The sequence below is a fragment of the Bactrocera dorsalis genome, chromosome 1 (assembly GCF_023373825.1).
Source record: "Bactrocera dorsalis isolate Fly_Bdor chromosome 1, ASM2337382v1, whole genome shotgun sequence".
Taxonomy (NCBI): domain Eukaryota; kingdom Metazoa; phylum Arthropoda; class Insecta; order Diptera; family Tephritidae; genus Bactrocera; species Bactrocera dorsalis.
The window spans coordinates 21,353,923-21,372,728 of NC_064303.1; the positions used below are offsets into that span (position 1 = coordinate 21,353,923).

Genomic DNA, 18,806 nt, shown 5'->3' on the forward strand with positions numbered 1-18,806 from the left:
TAACTTTTGAGTAGCTAGGAAAACGTACCTTAAGCGGATTGTTTTGTCCACCTTGGTTGAGACGCTCTGGTTGCAGCATGTACAGATCGGTACGCAGGTCGCAGCGGCGTGCATGTTGAGGGTCTGGCGAGGCGCGTGGTCCGGTGTGTGGCTTATGTTGCTTAGGGGCTGGTGTTGTGTATTCCTAGTAATAGAAATAGGACCATTTAGAAAATAGATTCATATGAACAATACTCAACCTCAATAATATTAAGGAAATTTTTAAATTACTGCTAGTGTTACAAGACTTGAAGATCTTAGACATTGGTTTGAATGAGTCATAAAAAATTTCCCCCCGATTAATGCAGCTGAGTTGAGAGCAGATGAATAGAACTTTATACGCTCAGTTTATAAACATACAACAGTTATTTTTTGAAATTCTGAAACTAGAGTACTTAGATATTTCATATTCCAACCTTCCCATTGAGAGAGAGGCTCTTCGTTCAGATTTTTTACCCATAAAGGTACGTTGACGATAATTTGATCTGAATATTTAGGGAAGCAATTAAATTCTTCGTGATTTTCAGAGTAAATATATCTAGACCCATCTAAATACCCAGCTTCCCAGAAATTTAAAAAATCTGCTTCAATGGATGACATACTCAGATCGTGGATCGTGGGATCTGGATCGTGATCAATGTTCAGTGTACTTCGTAAAGAGTTCTTATTAGCCCATAAACTACTTTTGGTAAGAGGAACCACATATTTAAAGTTTCCCTATAGAAATAGAAGCCAACCGAATTATTTCCGGATTTCTGTTATACATGCTTTCTTGAAAGTTTCCTGTCTCACTCCGAAACTTAATATTTCACAGCGATTGGAAGAAGTTAACAGGAACAACGCTAACTTCGGTTGTACCGGAGCTATAATAACCATCACAAATACAAAAATTTTCCAAACAAAAACTGGATTTTGATCGTTCCGTTTGCATGGAAGCAATATGCTTTATTAATCCGATGTCGGTGGTTCTGACAAATAAGCATCTGAGCGCAGATGGACATGGTTAAATCAACTCAGCATGTCACGCTGATCATTTATACAACATGTCCGGAGTTACCTTCTGGAAGTTACGAACGTCGTAGCAATCTTAATATAATCTGCCTCAGACAAATTTAATTGTTACTTCCATTTTTTCCATCAAGGTTTTTGAATCCATCCCGGATATTTCACTTACCACATCAGCAGTTGTGAAGAATTCATCCATTTCTTCATCGATCTGTGCATTGTAATCCTCAAAAGGTTCGTACTCATCCGTATATGTGGGTTCTTCGAAGACATCTTCATTATAGGTATAATCATCTTGTGGCCATGCGTTTAGTGGCGTTGGCAAGAGCGATAACCATGTGGCACTCAACGATATCAAATATTTCATTAGAAAAGTCGAGACACGATGTGGTTGTAGTGAAGTGCTTGCAGCCGTATACGGATTGTCAGAGTCAGAGCAAACGCCTTGATAGTCATTGACCGTGACACGTTTATAAATGCGATCCTGTACCAAGGAATCCATGATGGTACCATCGATTTGACCGAAAAATTTGCCTGATTGTTCACTTTGCTCGGAAATGATCACAAAGCCGTTGTTGTCCAAAACATAGCAATCAAGATCGTCGGAAGCGCATGTGCGGCGACAGCCTGTCATGCCGGTGCACTGGATAGAGAATAATACAAGCACAAAAGTTATATTTCTATAATTTTGCGCACAATTGCGTTACTTACGGTTGAGGTTATGTTTATGAAATGTTTTGCCAGCGAGTCCAACTGGAATTGTAGTCCCACTACCGCGGCTATAGCTTTGTGGCCACGATGTTCGACAAATATAGCATGCGATGCGGTTACAAGCGTCGTATTTAGTTTAGGTGCATATCCATTGGCAAAGGGTACACTGTAAACAAAGCTATCTTGTTCGACGGTATGCTGGTCCACGGCGCGTTTGTACCACGGCATATCCATGGCACGTGCGTTATCTTCACTGAAATGGCTGCAAAGGAAAAAAATTTCAATATTTGTTATAAATTTAGTTTTATGAGTTTTATGTGTGATGAAAGCTTACGGATCAGGTGAGTCTTCAGGTCTTTTGATGTGATCAATCCAACGTAGCAGACCCGAACGTGTGGCCACAAACGATGTTGCAACCAAAAACTTTTGATAGCCTTGTCTGAAATTATATTTAAGAGTTGATTTAATAAAGGAATTGGTGATATGTGTTTATCAAAATATTACGCTCAAGCTGGAAATTTTACAAAGGTCATGTGCTTATTTGACTTTCTTTCTAACTCCAGCTACTAATTGCGTATACCGATGTCGGTCCTTTGTGAGAACTAAAGCATTTACTCGTATTAATGCTACGAGGTTTACGATCTTTAAAGCGCTTGTGGTTAAAGTTATCTGTGGACCAAATTATCTGATAGCTGTGGACCCATGGCTTCAAGGGTCTTAAATAAGCTATTTGTACAGTAGCAATTAGCTGTTAAAAAATTGTTTGCTTCTTGATGACATTCTGACTTTTACAACAGCATCCGTCAGATCTCTAGAGATCAACGATTGAATAAAATTAAAAGAAGCGTAAGTCGTTAATGGAAGATTTGATAATAAATTGGTATATAATGAATTTTAACAGCCGAAGGGTGAGCTTAGATTAGGTTAGGTGAACAGGCAGATATTCGTGAGGCCACGAACAATCCATTTTGGACAGCTAGATACAATTGTCGATTTTTACGAGGTATGACAATTAAGTAATGAGACTGATTCCATAAAAATCGTATATTTGAAAATTATTCTACAACTCTGCCATCCCCTTCAAAGTAGTCCCCTTGGGCAGCTATACAGCGATTACAGCCCGTTTTCCATGCTTCGTAACATTTCTGGAACGCTTCGACTGGGATGTCCGCGAGTACCCTCGTCATGGCCTCGTAAGCGCAGTATTCCGAGGTATGAATCAAAAAGACCGTTACATAGACCAATAACCCAGTAAATAACAACAAAGCAGTGTCCAGTTAGACCATCAGTGTGACGATGTGAACCTTCCTAAAAGCAAGTATGTAGCGTCGCAGAGTCGGAAAGTTTTCGACACCACCAAAGTGGTGGTTACAGACCAACGCATGCTGAGTTCGCATTAGGCTCATAGATCCACGAAGACAGCAAGCTTATCGGCTATACTGTTTTCAACAAATTTACTGTAAACACGATTTAACAGCCGTAATATATGTACATAGAACATAGGTATCTGTGTAATAAAGCTTAGCGATCGGACAAAATGGACAGAACTGTTCGAATTCAAAGGCTCTGACTGGAGACAAAATAGCATTGGAGTTAAAAAGAAATAATTTTCAAGCACTCATATAAACATAGGGATGTATAAGAAGGTAAGTCAACAGCAGATATGTCGTTGATCTAAGTAGATTTGGGTACTTCACGAAAGCTTTCACTATATGTGGGAGTAGCTTTCGTATTTCAAAGTTTAGAAAAGCTTCTGTCACAATATCCGTAGTAACTAGCGTAAATATGTAGCTTACAATATCCAACACGTCTCTAGGCAGCATTAGCCTACATTAACATCATTTTCGCAAGCAGTGTAGCAATAAAATTTATTCGATACGAGAATTTTGTGTAATTTACCTCTTTAGAATTGCCATTAAAGTGGCTATTGGACTAGATATGTGATTTTGATATTTTTGTTTGTTTATAAAATATATATTATGTATAAATGGCATAGATGAGTAGAAATTATTTCATGTGTAATGTTATTTGCATTACAACAAACGCGTAAATCCATTAAGTGATTATTTTTATAAGAAATATAGACCATTAAGATAGTAACCAAAACAAATTGCCAGAAAGTAAAAAAGAGTAGGAATACAAATATAAAAGAAATTTGTGCTTTAGTGCATAAAGTTTTTGCTTTCAAATTAATCATTTTCAATTTAATAAACGTTTTGAAATTATAACTAAAGTTTTTTTTGTAACTTGTGCTGAAAAGGGTGCTTTTAATCAAATTAAATCAAATAATATTAGATAAAATGTTAACGTAAATACTCTGCACAATGGAAAGTTTTTTATTTGAGTTGTTGAATTGAGTTGAGCTAACTATTTATACTCAGTAAGGTTCAATAATTCTACAAAGCGACTCAGTCTTTAAGTTAAGTCTTTCTATTTGATATCTAACCAATAAATTTTCAAGTAAAATGAAGGCTAACCTGCAGAATTAAAACTATATTTTCCTGAACAGAAAAAAAAGATTTCTAGGCACCTAGTTCACGAGTGTTGTCCGATAAGGATTTTCGGGGCATTCAAAAAATCAATTCAGCGAACAACTCGTGGATAACTGTTTCCATTTATTCCAACAATAAATTATGCTGCCTACAGCGATAGCACTTTTTCAGGAGACATTATAATATTTTTGAAATATATGATTGGTTATATTTAAAAAAAAACAAGAAAACATGCTAACTTCAGTTGCACCGAAGCTAAATACCCTTCACAGGTGAATTTCTGTTAGTAACTATCTGTTCAGTTTGTATGGAAGCTATATGCTATAGTTATCCGTTCTGAACAATTTTTTTGGAGATTACATTGTTGCTTTGGAACAATAATATACACCAAATTTCGTGAATATATCTCGTCAAATGTGAAAGTTGTCCATACAAGAACTTCACTCCGATCGTTCAGTTTGTATGGCAGCTATCTGCTATAGTAAGCCGATCTGAACAATTTCTTCGGAGATTACATTGTTGCTTTAGAAAATAATATATACCAAATTTCGTGAATATATCTTGTCAAATGTGAAAGTTGTCCATACAAGAACTTGATTCCGATCATTCAGTTTGTATGGCAGCTATATCGGTTAACTATAAGATCTGAACAATTTCTTCGGAGATTACATTGTTGCTTTAGAAAATAATATATACCAAATTTCGTGAATATATCTCGTCAAATGTGAAAGTTTTCCATACAAGAACTTGATTCCGATCATTCAGTTTGTATGACAGCTATATGTTATAGTGCTCCGATATCAACCATTCCGACGAATGAGCAGCTTCTTGAGGAGAAAATTACGGTTGCAAAATTACAAAACGATATCTTAAAAACTGAGGGACTAGTTCGTATATATACAGACGGACATGGCTAAAGCGACTCAGCTCGACATACTGATCATTTATATACATATATACTTTATAGGGTCTCCGACCGCTTCCTTCTGGGTGTTACAAACTTCGTGACAAACTTAATATAACCTGTTCATGGTATAAAAATGTAAAAATACCTTTTTTGTAACTCTGAAACCCAAATAACCCCTTAAGCAGGCTTTCTAACGAAGCATCCCGAAGATCCCAATGGATTAAAGTATTTGCAAGAGAAATTTTTATCTTCTCGTAGACGACGAGTGGGTGTGAAAGCGGATGTATTCGTGGTTTTAGAAAATGGAAAAAAGAGAAGCAAACACTGGTGATTTCACTCTTCTTTTTGGAAGGGAAATCACACAATGAAATCAAAGAACGCTTATAGCAGGTATATTGTGACTCTTCTCTTTCTATCATGAAAACAACTATCATGGAAGATAGGTGATAAAAGACCACGATTTCGTATAAGCAGAGCGACTAATCTAGGCAAGGATCAAAGGGACGATTTTCCGCTTTTCTTTGACGCTGAAGCTGTGAAGAACCAATTGAATGGTATCTTTCTGTGACAAAAATTATAAAACTACCATTAGTCAAAAAAGACAACCCTTTTTTTATATTAATAGAACTCTATAAGGTTTAAGTTGCCTTCGAATAACTAATCGGAGAGGTTTTAAGAGAAAAGGAAAGGAGGTTTTAAGGTTTTTGTGCGAAAGCTTCTCCTAACGCATTATGATTTTTCTTTCATGAATCTAAAAATATTTTGAAAAACTGTAACTATCTTCTTTATACACTACAGCATATGTAGATCGAGACTCATTACTCTTGTAGACTTATAAATTCTTCATTGAATTGATTTTAAGTAGAAACCTGGATTTGTTGCACCTGTTCTCATTGTGCAGAGTCAAATCAAAAGAGGAAATGTAAATTCAAAAGAAAATGAAAGAATAAATGCATGCATCCTTATGCAGCACGTGTTGTCGGACACATACTGTTTATCCTCCTTTCCATTGGACGTGCCAGTTGAATTTCGATCCAGACCATCGGTTACCATAGCATCACGCACTAAACTCTGTACCAAGGTTCGATCGCAATAGTAGGGTTCGGCTTTGCGAGAACCTTGCACGTTATTTAGATGCTGAGCAAAATGGCCGACAGGTGTCACGCCATGCATGGCATGGTGTGGTTGCGGTGGTTTTGGACGCACCTATGAGAAATAAAAGGACTTAAGTTAATTAAAACTAATCGTAAAAATATTTATTTTTTTAGCAGACAATATTGAAGGTAATATTTATTATATTATATTCTTTTAATTTGCTTACCGACATCCACTTCCAGCCTGGCCGTCCTGCACGTCCCAAGAAATGTAAGACCTGCTCTTCCGGTGAGCCGAAACTTAATTCTTGTTCACGTGAGGCTGAGAGATATTCGCCAGAGCTTTCACGCTCCTTCTCTAAATCGCTAACACTATTGTACTCACAATACACCCAGTCGGGATGTACGCGCCAACTGTCTCCCTTAAAATACTCGGTCACTGTGGGATAAGAAAACACTGTGAGTGAAAATGTAAGGTCAAGATGAAGTAGACAAATTGTCATACCATTTCTGCGCGAGTGCCTTATTTCCTGTTGGGAGACCAATTCGTGGCTGCCATATTTTTCAGGGAGTACAACAGCTAAGGTAAAGGGCGTATCTTCAATAGGTCCATAAAAATACCTGAAATCGATGAGAATATCATTGAATTATTATGTATTGCTTTATCAGATAATTTGCTGGAGCTAGCATCTACCTTTGTGTACGCGCCGTCACTCGTTTCATTTCGTCAAAGTGATTGAATACCGTGAATTCGGTTTCACCCTCCTTGGGCATGAGCATATCGTTGCGCATCTGTTAAAAAAACGGTATTTAATCAACTAAAAGACTATGTCAATATTATATACAATCTCTACTTACATCGTATAAGAGATTCTTATTCATTTCGACAATTTCATGCTCGTTGCCCACTTCGGTTTCCGGCAGTTCCAACTCCGTTACGTCGACTGACGTGTACCGCGGCCGCAACTGGTCAATATATTGATTACCATCACTTAATGGACGCAAATCTGGATGATACAGTACACGCCCATTATTATCAACGATAAACGAATATCCATTCGGTCCCAATTTATGTTGCGGTATCATCTTACGTATCTCCTCGATGGGCACATCGGTGCCAACAACACCGAGTAAATTTGCCACACGCACCGAATGGTTTCGTCTATCGAAGACCGGAGTTGAAACTGTCGTCACCAGCCTGCGCTGGTAGTCAGAGTCGCGCGCCAAGCCACCTGTCTTGCCGGCAACGAAGACCGGACTCCAGTGTACTGGATGATCGGCCTGATACATTATCATGGGACGTGCCATAACCAGCGCATAGTCGATAACCTTTTTGCGTGCATCATCCATATCGTTGATTTGTACAAAGAAACCTTTATTGGAGCAGGCCATTTCATGCAAATTGCTGCGACTACTCGAATCGGAACCGATAAGGTAGGTGAATATTCGTACGGGCATATGAGGCCAATTGTATTGTTTGATTATGTCGCTATGCGTCTCCGAAGTACTCTCGGTAATGAGCATAATGGCTTGATTACATTGGCTGCCTTCGCCGGATTGATTGTACTGAAATTATAGAAAAACAAAGTCAAGACGATTAAAATTGTTTGAAAACTATTTAGTAGTTAGTTAAACAACCAACCTTGTGTAGCAAGCTGAACGCATACTCCAGACCAGCTGTGAAATTGGCAGTATTTTCGAGCTTAATTGCTTTTACTGCGGATTTGATTTCCTGTATATTGTCTGGGGTGGCGCGTACCATGCGATCCTTAAAGCACGGTACCGGCGTTTTGACATCCTCCGCAAAGGTAATCAAGTTGACGAAATCGTTCTCGCCTAGCGTGTCAAGTATGTTAAAAGCTGTAGCCATAGCGAGTTCGAAAGACTTGTCCGACATGCTCGATGAGGAATCCAATAATATCATCTGCATTCCATCAATAGAAAATCAGTTAATCTAACATGTCAAACAAACACAGAAACTTACAATATCTTTTGGTGACGATGCGGCTTGCACGAACCAGTTTTGTGCGCGAAAGTCGTGTATTTGTTTGCTGCCTTTCGAACCCTCGGGTGGCCAAGCAGTGCCAGGGAAACGACGTAGGAAACCAGTTGATGAGCCGAAATACTGCCACGAGAGCGCTGGATCGCGTTCAAGATTGTTTTGAAAGAGTGGGTCGAGATGTGCGCTCCACTGAAGAGCTGACTTTACATCAGGCTCGTCAAGCGAGACAGAGTTCGGCACTAGAATGGAACTGAGACTGAGATTGACGGGTAATCGCTCGAAACGGCGCATAAAACGTATGTCCATATGCCGTGCACCATCCGCCAATTTACCATCCGAATTGTATTCGTTAATGCGACGCGCATCATAGTGCTGATTGTTTATCGTCGCGGAAGTGCTGTGAGAGTTTTGGGATTCCAATTCGGAGAGAGCGGCCTGTTCTGCGGAGTCCATAATGCGCTGTAAAAGAAGAAAGCATTTAAATTTTGGTAACCAAATAAAATCAAAATATTTTGAGTGTCTAACAGCTACGCAAGTAAATAAGTTTCCAAATATGGGAATATCATACATAAATTTTATATATTTTTTCATATATTTGATAAGGAGACTTCATAAAATAGGTATGTATTTTAATATCGAATGAGACATTAAACAAAAATAGAAGAAAGGTATTGAAACAAGTTGACCAAAAAAGCGGTAACACCAACGCACAACCTCTCATGTTAGGGGTTTTATTCTGTTTAATCCGCTAAACCTAACCTACTCCCAAGTTAAGACACGCCCACGGAACCGAGAACCATGGAAAGAACGTGTTTAGAGTTTTCAATCGAAAAATACGGACTGATGTCATTTTGAAATTTGTTAAGATAGCCTCTGAGGCACCCCTACCTGCTTAATATTTGGGTCTGGTGGAAATCCAAGTCCCTCTGTTGTCTAATTATCCACGTATGGATGTCAGGTATAAGTCTATGGGTCCACCATTCATTAGTTGAGGTTTGTTATCGTTGCTGTCATATAGTTATGCTCCTCTTTCTCTCCTCTCTTTTTTTGATTTCTGTAATTGACGCGATAGCTTGAATAATCTCGAGAGCTCGTCTCCCTGGTTGTTTATGGGCGGCAAACTAGCTAGTACTTCAGCTGCTTCGCTTTAGAAAGCACTTGTTACTCTTATTGCTGTGAGTCTATGTATACACCGCATTTATTGGTCTGGAGTATGCTTTTATGTTTAGTGCTTGTATCCATACTGGAGCAGCATAAAGTATTACATTGCGATGAAAAGTCAACGCCCGGAGGGTGTTATAAAATATCTGCTCGAGCAAATATTCAGGAAATGTCGCCTGAGTGTAGGCATTTGAACTTTTTGTACACTTATTTAGTGATATATGGTATTGCACAAACTTTTCAATATCTAGGCGTTGCAAAATTAACAAAAAATAAACAAATTTTCAACATGAAATTTCTAAATTTTTTTGGCGAAATTCTGTTTTTTATTCTCTGAGAGAGTGATACACAGATTACAGCAGCTCTACAACTTTTCGATACCTTTTTCGTAGTACAATTTGTTCTTTGCTCCAAAATAAGCCATAGTTTCGGCGATCATCTCTTCATTCGAGGAGAATTTCTTTCCAGCAAGCATTCTGTTGGAGTCCGATAACGGAAAATAGCCGCTAGGGGCCAAATCTGCAGAATACGGTGAATTAAAAAGTAATTCAAAGCCTAATTTTTCGATTTTTGCCATTCTTTCACTGACTTGTGACACGGCGCATTGTCTTGGTGAAGGAGCACTTTGTTTTTCTTTGAACGCGGCCTTTTTTCGCCGATTTCGTCCTTCAAACGATAATAACACTATGTAATTGTCGCTGGTTCTCCATTTTTCAAGGAAATCATTAAAAATTATAACCATAAATCTGCCAGCCGACTGTTACGATTTCCCATGCTATTTTTACTTTGGTTCATTGTGTGCGGTGCACTTGGATGACTAACAATTGGACTTCGGAATGAAATTATAGGACCATGCTTCATACATTGTTTCATATCGACCCAAAAACTCGGGTTTATTATGCTTAGATATCTGAAAAGACTACTCTGAATCAGCAACTCGTCGTTGTTTTTGGCAAAAAGTCGCACTTTGCGCAGAGCTTTCTCATACCCAAATGTACGTGAATGGTATGATGTCCAAGTTCAGTTGGTATTCTTAGAGTGCTATCTCGAATAACTTCACTTTACGGTCATTAAAGTTTGTGGACTTTTTTGATGTTTTCGCCAGTAACAACCTCTTTTGGGCGTCCACTTCATTCACCGACTACTGTGCTTTTTTCACCATGTCTAAACTTAGCATACCAATCCTTGTTGGCTGATTTCCTGGGGCAGTGTCCGCTTACTCGTCATCAAGCCAAGCTTTTGCTTCAACAGCATTTTGTCTTTCAAAAAGCAATATTTTATCAACACGCCAAGTTCCTTTTTATGTACTCTTTTTCACAATAACAAAATTCACTTTTCCCAAATTGATATAATTCAAAATAAGTAATAAATAATAAGTTACTTTAAAAAATATGGTGTAATATAGCATGATTATAATCCATGTATACAAATAGCACTTAAAAAATATTTTGTTAACATTTGAACGTGTGTGTTTACCTATTGTCAGTCATAACTTTGAAGTCGTGGATAATTTCGTCTATTTTAGAACCAGCATCAACACCAACAATAACATAAGCCTTGAAATCCAACGCAGAATCATTTTTGCCAACAAGTGCTATTTTGGACTGAGCAGTCTAATAAAATCCTCTCTCGCCGAACAAATTCCAATCTCTACAACCACTCCGGTCCTGCTATGGTGAAAGTAAGTTTGTGCATCAAAAATGGGTTAAATCGGGTGAATACTTCGCTGAGCCCCCATATACTTAAATAAAGATATTCGAACTTCCGGGTGACTTTGTACCGCATATATCCGCCAACATTTTTATCATAACAATTGTGCCTAATATAGATAAAATTGAGAGAAAACTTGACCTAGTCTCTATGTAACTAAAATCGGGATTTTTTAGCATCCGGTTGACGTTACTACATATGATTGGTGATTGTAGGTGAGGTACTTTAATGCAACCCAGGAAACGTTTTTTAGCATGTTGCTTGATAATAGTTAATAGATAAATTCGGGTCGATACTAACCAACTCCTATATACTACATATAATGATTTTCGTTTTTCTAACCAACCTTATGCCGAATATGCCACTCAGAGTATGAGTTAAACAACTGTGATCAAATTGAAAGATGATTTTTTAATTTATACTTCGTGTGTTTTTCGAATCGGTAATTTTTTTTTCTGTTAGTTGGCTGTACTGTTAGTGACATCTATGCTAAATTACACGCCAAAATATTCATTAGTATTTGAGATACGCGTCGATTTGTGTGACTATGTCTGAATTTATTGAGTGCGATAATGCACCATCTCATACTGTATTGGTTATTCGTGATCATTTCGCCATATTTTCGACTAATATCGTGCCGCAACCACCGCATTCGTCTGATTTACCTTCCTGTAACTTCTGGTTATTCAGCAAATTCACATAACCACTCCAAAGACACTGTTTTGACTCAATTGCGGATATAAACACTGAATCGAAGAAGGCTCTGATGGCCATCACGACGGATAATCTCCAAGTGCTATGATGACTGGAAAATTCGTTGGCATAAGTTTATTGTAGCGGGGGAACAAAATTCACTTTTCAATTTGATCACAGTAGTATATACTTAAATGATCATGATCACGAAACGAGTTGTAATCCAAGTGACTGTCTATCTGTACGTCCGACTGTAGAAGCTTAATACCTATAAACAGCAATACACATAACAAATTTTTTAAAAATGTAGCAAAGGGATGGGCTGGCTATTTTGCCCTTTTACTTTTATACCATCTCGGGATGTTTCTAAAGTGTACTGAATTAGGCTTAGGAGCCCCCATTAAATAACTAATAAAGTGCTCTCTAAGGAAACACATACTTTAAAATGCTGCTCTGAAGGCTTATCGGTCTACCAATTTTGAAAGTATTTTTGTTGCGCTTATCGCTTACGGCGTTAAAGCACATAATGCTTCATAAAGAGAATTTGAGAGGTACTCATAAAAAAATGCTGCTACTATATTTTTAAGTAGCTGAAAAGTTATTTGGTGCAGAAAGCTGCTTTAGTGTGTAGAGAACTTTGCAAATATTGAACTGTCGCATTTGTGAGTATTAGAAGTCGTCCATTAAAATTGCCAACATTCACTCAAATGTTAACAATTCGCAGCCAAAATGTAACTTCTAGTGTTTGTACGTGTGGACAGTGCGAATGCGTCATGTTGCAAGTAAAACATCTTGTTGCAAATCCGTTGGCAAACAACACTCACCATTGGAATCCTGTTCGCCAACACCATTTCACTATGTGTGTGTGCATGTTTTTTTTTTAATAATAACTGACAATGGTGTATTTGTAAAGCTGACGCCGGTGCCCAACACGGTGCTGTGCACTTTACGCCGCACTTGTCTGAATACGCTCCACAAATGTGATGCGACTGAGTGAGTGCATTTTAATGTTGGCAACATGCGTTGCCCTGCTGCCGACATGTCGTGTGCTGACGCAGCGGCAGCAAAAAAACAAAAAAAAGAAAACAGAGAAAGGAAGAAATCAGCAGCAGCGACCCATGTCGGAGGCCAAGTCAACGCTAGTGTAACATGCTGCCTGCTTTTTAATGCAATCGTCTTGCTGTTGCACAAATAGTCAAAGCGTCAACTCGCATGTAAGACAAACAAGCCGAGCAGGCAGCTAACAAACAACAACAACAGTAGCATCAAATGCTGCTGGGTCGACGCCTTCGTAATGCATGCGCCAACACATGTCTATATTTCTATGTCTGTGTGTGCGATCCTAGAAAAATGGTACACCCGGGCGTATGATAAACGTACTGTGGAGTAGGCACACCCGGGCGTATGATAAATGTGAACGCATGCGAATTGCATTACGTTTGCTTTGCTGTGCGCATGTGGTTGCGTGTACATACATATACATATGAATGGGTGTGTGCGTTGACTTCCTTTAACGCCGCTATTTTTGCTTTGTTGTTGCTTCTACTTGCGTGTAGCGTCGTACCGGAGGCGTTGGAGAGCGTTTACTTTTGCAAGTCTGACTGTCTGCTACTTTGTTTGTTTGCTGTTGTTTTACGCTTTGTCCGTCTGCCCGGCAGTTCATAGGCTTGTGCTATAATCACCCAGCCGCCGTCCGTGTTAAGGCGCAAAACTAACAGCCAACAAACGCGACGCTGTGTTTTTCCGCAGCTATTTCGTATTCATCCTCCGCCGGTTCACCGCGTTCGCGCTCGTCTGCCTGCCATTGCCTTGCCAGTTGTCTGCGTGTTCATTTGGCCGGCTTTTAAATAATTTTTTGTTTTTTTCTTTACAACATCTTCGCTTGTTTGTCTGCCTGTTCATGTTTGCTTTATAAACTTACAGCCCCCCCGCTTTCATACCAAAAACTTGCAATTTGGCGCTGCATTTCTAAAGTCTAAGCTGTCCATCTTGCCGTTTGCTTTCTAATTCTTTCTTCCACTTTAAACTTCTTTTCGCACATTTGCTGCCGCGCTGTGGATGATTCACACTTTCAAGGTTTAAATTCCATAGTCATTGTGTTTGCTATGGATGCTTCCGTAAAGGACTCTATGCCATTGCACTGTCTGTGCCATTGCGTAAGAGTTCATATTTCCCACGAAAAAAGAAAACAGAAAAAAATGAACGCAAATAAACACATATTTAAGTATCACTGGAAAAGTGCATGTAAACAAGTCAGTCAAGATATTCTCACACTTTTTTTTTGTCGTAGTGCTCTTGGGTGTCGAGTTGTTGGTTTCCTGCACTCTGGTTGGGTGTCAGTAAGAGCGCATGTTGAGTTGTAGTAGGAAATAATTTTCTTGGTGATAATTATGTCGCCTGGGAAGATGTAAACTAAACATCTTTTTCATTAATTTTCCATTCTGCATTCTTTCGGTTGTTTGTTTGTACATCTAAGGATGATGTGGTTGATAAATGACTTTAATGGTGAAAAATAACATATGGAAGGTTTAGTGTTTGCTCATGGTATTCCTAGGTGGTTCGAAGAACTTTGAAAATAACTATTTTAAGCAGGCACATTTTTTTATCCTCCAAGGGCTTACATTACAGGGTCCGGCACTCGAATTAAAAAAGCCATAAATTCGTTTTGGAAAAATATTTATTTTAAAGCGCCGGCTCATAAGTCACGCACTCTCACTTTTGCTACATAAGTATATTTTGGGAATGTTGGAAGCTAGAGTACCGAATAGAAGACTGTTTCACTTTGTCTACATATTCTTTCATTGAGACTACAACTAGAATTTCAACCAAATGATTTAGTTTTTACACTTGGTGCCTAAATCATGGGCCAATTATTCGACAGCTGTAATTGTCTGTGAAAAGTGTAAACATTAAGCATTTGGTTGAAGTTCTAGTTGTAGTCTCAATGAAGGAATATGTAGAAAAAGTGAAACAGTCTTCTAGCTCCCAACATTCCCAAAATATATTATACTTAGATAATTGAGAGTGTGTGACTAGAACCATCGCTTTAGAAAGTATGGTTCTATAACTGCAAGGCATACCGATATCGTTAGCTGCAGCAATTCTATACCTACTGTACTTGGGTTCTGGCTGCAATCGTCGAATCGAGACTTCCAAAAGTTTTCGTCGATTTTGTGTGCCACTGGATATACTTCTTTTCAGATTAGTTTGGTTGAAAAAAATAAAGAATTAAGCGAAAAATGTAGTATTACCAGGTTTGACAATTCAGTAATGAGACTGTTTTTATTGCCGCGCTTGTGGTAAACGTGTGACCTTGAAATTACCTTTCTCTTTTTTCGGCATCTCTCCCCTCTCCATTGATATATGTACCATTTTTCTAGCTTGTTTAGTTCGCCTGCTGCGTCAAGTTGAGTAGACGTGTGTTTGTAGTGCTCGTCACGAAAATGGAAAAACGAAATCAAGAGCAACGGGTCGCGATAAAATTTTGCTCCAGATTGGGCGAAAGAGTTTAAGGAGGGACGTGAAAGCGAAAAAAGCTCGCATGAGCAAGTCGAAGGTGAAAACGATGATTACTGTCATTTTTGATAGCCGTGGAATCATCCACAACGAATTCGTTCCACCGGGGAAAATTGTGAATCAAGGCTACTATTGCCAAGTACTCGAAAGATTACGAAAACGAGTCAACAGGGTGCGCCCAGACATCGCTCGTAACTGGATCCTTCATCACGACAACGCGCCGTGCCAGACCGCTCTCAGCGTGTAACAGTATTTGGCCTCTAAAGGGATCGCCGTGTTTCAACAGCCGCTTTGTTCGCCCGGCATGTCACCTTGTGATTTTCTTTTGTTTCCTAAAACAAAATCGGTGATCAAAGGAACCCATTTTGAGTCGATTACGGACATCCAGGCGGCCGTGACGAGGGTACTCGCGGACATCCCAGTCGAAGCGTTCTAGAAATGTTACGAAGCATGGAAAACGCGCTGGAATCGCTGTATAGCTGCCCAAGGGGACTACTTTGAAGGGGATGGCAGAGTTGTAGAATAATTTTCAAATATACGGTTTTTATGGAATCAGTCTCATTACTTAATTGTCACAACTCGTATGCTTAGATTTCATATGTGGTGCACAAAGGGTTACTCTAACTAAGGCATATTCAGCATATGGCGCTCTTAAATATTGCCGGAAGGTGTATGGCCGCGAAGATTGCTTTTATACTCAGAGAAACTGGGTTTCTAAATGAACACGTATCTGTACGTATTCTGGCATTTTCGCTTACTTTGACTCTATGTCGGATCCTTTCGATTTTAGAGTCGTCAAACAAACTATAGCGTGTTTCTCTGTCCAAATACTATCGAGAGAGTTGTGGATCGGCTTTTATCGTTGGAGGCGACGGGCACTGAGCTTTTATACGGATGGTTCCAAGCACAGGAAGAATTTCGGTGAAGGAATATTGATATTGTCTGGAAATCTCTATCAACTTCAGCTTCAGTCCTCATGATAATTGCAGTGTTTTTCAAGCCGAGGTTGCTGCCATTTAGGTGGCGGTAAATTTACTGCTCTGGCGTGCAGTCTCCTTTAGAGGAATTACTATCTACTCATATAGCAGGGCAGGTGTGGTTATGGAATACCTATCCTCGTTATCAATGACTTTGAGTAACTTTGTGAAAACACTTGTATGGTTGCCTGGCCTTAGTGGAGTCGCAGGTAATTGTAAAGTTGATGAGCTGCCATGGAATTTTATCCACGCTTTTAGTAGAATGGGAATGTTCCCTTCTCCTTGTGTGTTCTATTAGTAAATGGCTGCGCTTCGTAATAGTTTGGCCAGCTTTGGGTTTTTATAATTTCATACGACCTTTTGACCGAAGGTTAATCTTAAGCGATCCAATGAGTTCTTTACCCTATTGGTGTTATTTCTATAGGGTTGAGAATCTTACCAGAAGCCAGCGACAGAAGCTATATGGAGGAAGATAAGGTGGAAATATCTCAACACTCCATGCTCGATTGTTCCGCGTTTGCGAGATCCATAAACACTTGGGAGCTCATACCTTCAGATATCCTACCAAGTTGATGGGAATACAAATTAAACGTCTGAGAAACTCTGGATCACTCATCTGACCTGCAGATATATGTGACTCCCTTAGTGTATAAAAAATTGTAATAAAATGTGGATCAGTCATCTAACCTGCAGATATAACTCCCTTAGTGTATACAAAATTATAAATAGAAAGTTGGATAAAACTTGAAAATTTTGACATCACATTTTGACTTCAGAAACTGCAGCTTTTTGAAAAATAACTCTTCTTCTATAACATTTCACGAAATGCATGTCTTAAATCAATTATTTCCACTCGTTTAAGTTTCAAAAAACAACAAAACGCGAGCAAAGAACCACAAAGACACCTCAGTCATTGACTTTCAACCAACGAACTAACCAAAGCAAACGACCGACTGACTGAGTAACTGACTTGCACATCCTTCTTTGTTCGCATGTTCATCTCCATGCATCCTGTTTTGTATGTGCAGCAGCTTTTTTTTTTTGGATCTAGCCACCACCATTGAGGTGTTATGCTGCCACTCCGACATGATGCATGTACTCAGTGCCACGTTGCATTGACCCGATTCACACGCAATGCAAAGCAGCTTCATGCACATGCCAGACTCACACATACACCCCACACGTACAGCAAGCGCTTGCTTGCCATACCGTCTGCGCATTTGTCTACCTGTCCGCTTGTTTGTCTGTGCTGTGCTTTCGCGTGTCTGCCCGAGTTCGGTCGGCCCGCAGGCAAACAATTTGCACTGGCCATAAAGTTGTCCACCTACCAGCTACGGCGCTGTAGCTTTCTGCTGTCCTGTCAGGTGGCATTTGCCGCGCGAGCCGCGTTACCACTTCGCTATATTTGCCATTTCTTTTTTTTACGCTTTTGTTGTTGTTTGTTTTATTTTGTAGTTGTTATTTTTCGCCACATGCGAAGCGGAAATGCAACCTGCAGCAGTTGTTGGCTACTCGTTATGGGCGCCTGTTACAGACAGCTGACCCGTGACACCGCTACCCCGACAGCAGACCGCGCGATCTCGCTAAAGTCCGGCGAAGATATGCATTTGCGCCGCGCCGCGTTCGTTGTCTAGTCGCTTCACCGCATGCACGAATTGTTTTTCATTATTTTCATGTTGAACACAAGTGCAAATTGCCAATGTGGCATTTGCGGTTGCGGCTGTGCGAAGGTGGGATGGTGGTGAAAAGCAGGTGGATTTTAAGGACGACGGCTGTGCAGGCGGGTGGTGATGCGGTTATGTTGGTGCGACGCGACGCGACGCTTCTTTTTTGTTGGCGGTGTTGATGGCCGCGCTGCACGTGCAAAAATCCGCAAAAGCATCAATAACAATAACAACGACAACAGCAACAACACGCCTATGGTGGCCACGAACGGCCCATTCATTCGGCAGTCATCGAATTGTCGATTGCCATGGTTTCAACAATAGCTGGCTGCCGCGTAACCTTACACAAGCAAACGGCAACAACCCATTTACGCTATACCACCGCTGGAGATCCCTGCACTCGCTGTCTTCCATTTTGAGGGTTTCCTTCTGTTAAATATCAATTGTGCGGGTAATAACCAAACCGAGCGTCAATTGCTTTGGTAAATGGGTGGATGCTCAAATAAACTGCCGAATTATTTATTTACGCTCTCTGATTCGCTTTTGTTGTTGTCGACTGCGGCGCACTGTCTGGTTTTTTAATTGAGAAAGCAACAGAAATATCGCTAATAAAATACTGAAATAGTGCGGTGCGCGGTAGTGGGTTTATGGAAACGTTTTACCCCTTGTTAATTGCAGTCTAAAAACTTGCATTGCACTTTATCCTTTACATTGGATTATGTGGAATGTCTTTGTACTCGTTTAATAAAATTCTCTTATTATTGGTATACATTTCTTCAGTAGTTCATAAGCCTATGGTATAGCGAGTGGATACGATAATCTAAATCCCAAAGGA

At 39.6% G+C, this 18,806-nt stretch overlaps 1 protein-coding gene and 1 long non-coding RNA gene across 3 annotated transcripts in view; one reads left to right on the forward strand and one right to left on the reverse strand.

Moving 5' to 3' along the window:
* LOC125780225 (uncharacterized) overlaps nt 1-18,806 on the forward strand; it is a 341,973-nt gene that overhangs the window by 220,240 nt on the left and 102,927 nt on the right. The window lies entirely within an intron of this gene.
* LOC105225690 (voltage-dependent calcium channel subunit alpha-2/delta-3) overlaps nt 1-18,806 on the reverse strand; it is a 105,527-nt gene that overhangs the window by 922 nt on the left and 85,799 nt on the right. The window contains exons 5-16 of one of the 2 annotated variants that reach the window (XM_049461701.1): nt 8,233-8,709; nt 7,891-8,172; nt 7,107-7,814; nt 6,943-7,040; nt 6,754-6,869; nt 6,476-6,687; nt 6,146-6,360; nt 3,655-3,687; nt 2,090-2,194; nt 1,756-2,017; nt 1,214-1,687; nt 29-184 (exon numbers count right to left, since the gene is read on the reverse strand). In XM_049461701.1, coding sequence (XP_049317658.1) covers nt 29-184; nt 1,214-1,687; nt 1,756-2,017; nt 2,090-2,194; nt 3,655-3,687; nt 6,146-6,360; nt 6,476-6,687; nt 6,754-6,869; nt 6,943-7,040; nt 7,107-7,814; nt 7,891-8,172; nt 8,233-8,709 — 3,138 coding nt within the window. The remainder of the gene's footprint in view (nt 1-28; nt 185-1,213; nt 1,688-1,755; nt 2,018-2,089; nt 2,195-3,654; nt 3,688-6,145; nt 6,361-6,475; nt 6,688-6,753; nt 6,870-6,942; nt 7,041-7,106; nt 7,815-7,890; nt 8,173-8,232; nt 8,710-18,806) is intronic. The other variant, XM_049461694.1, reaches the window with a different exon arrangement.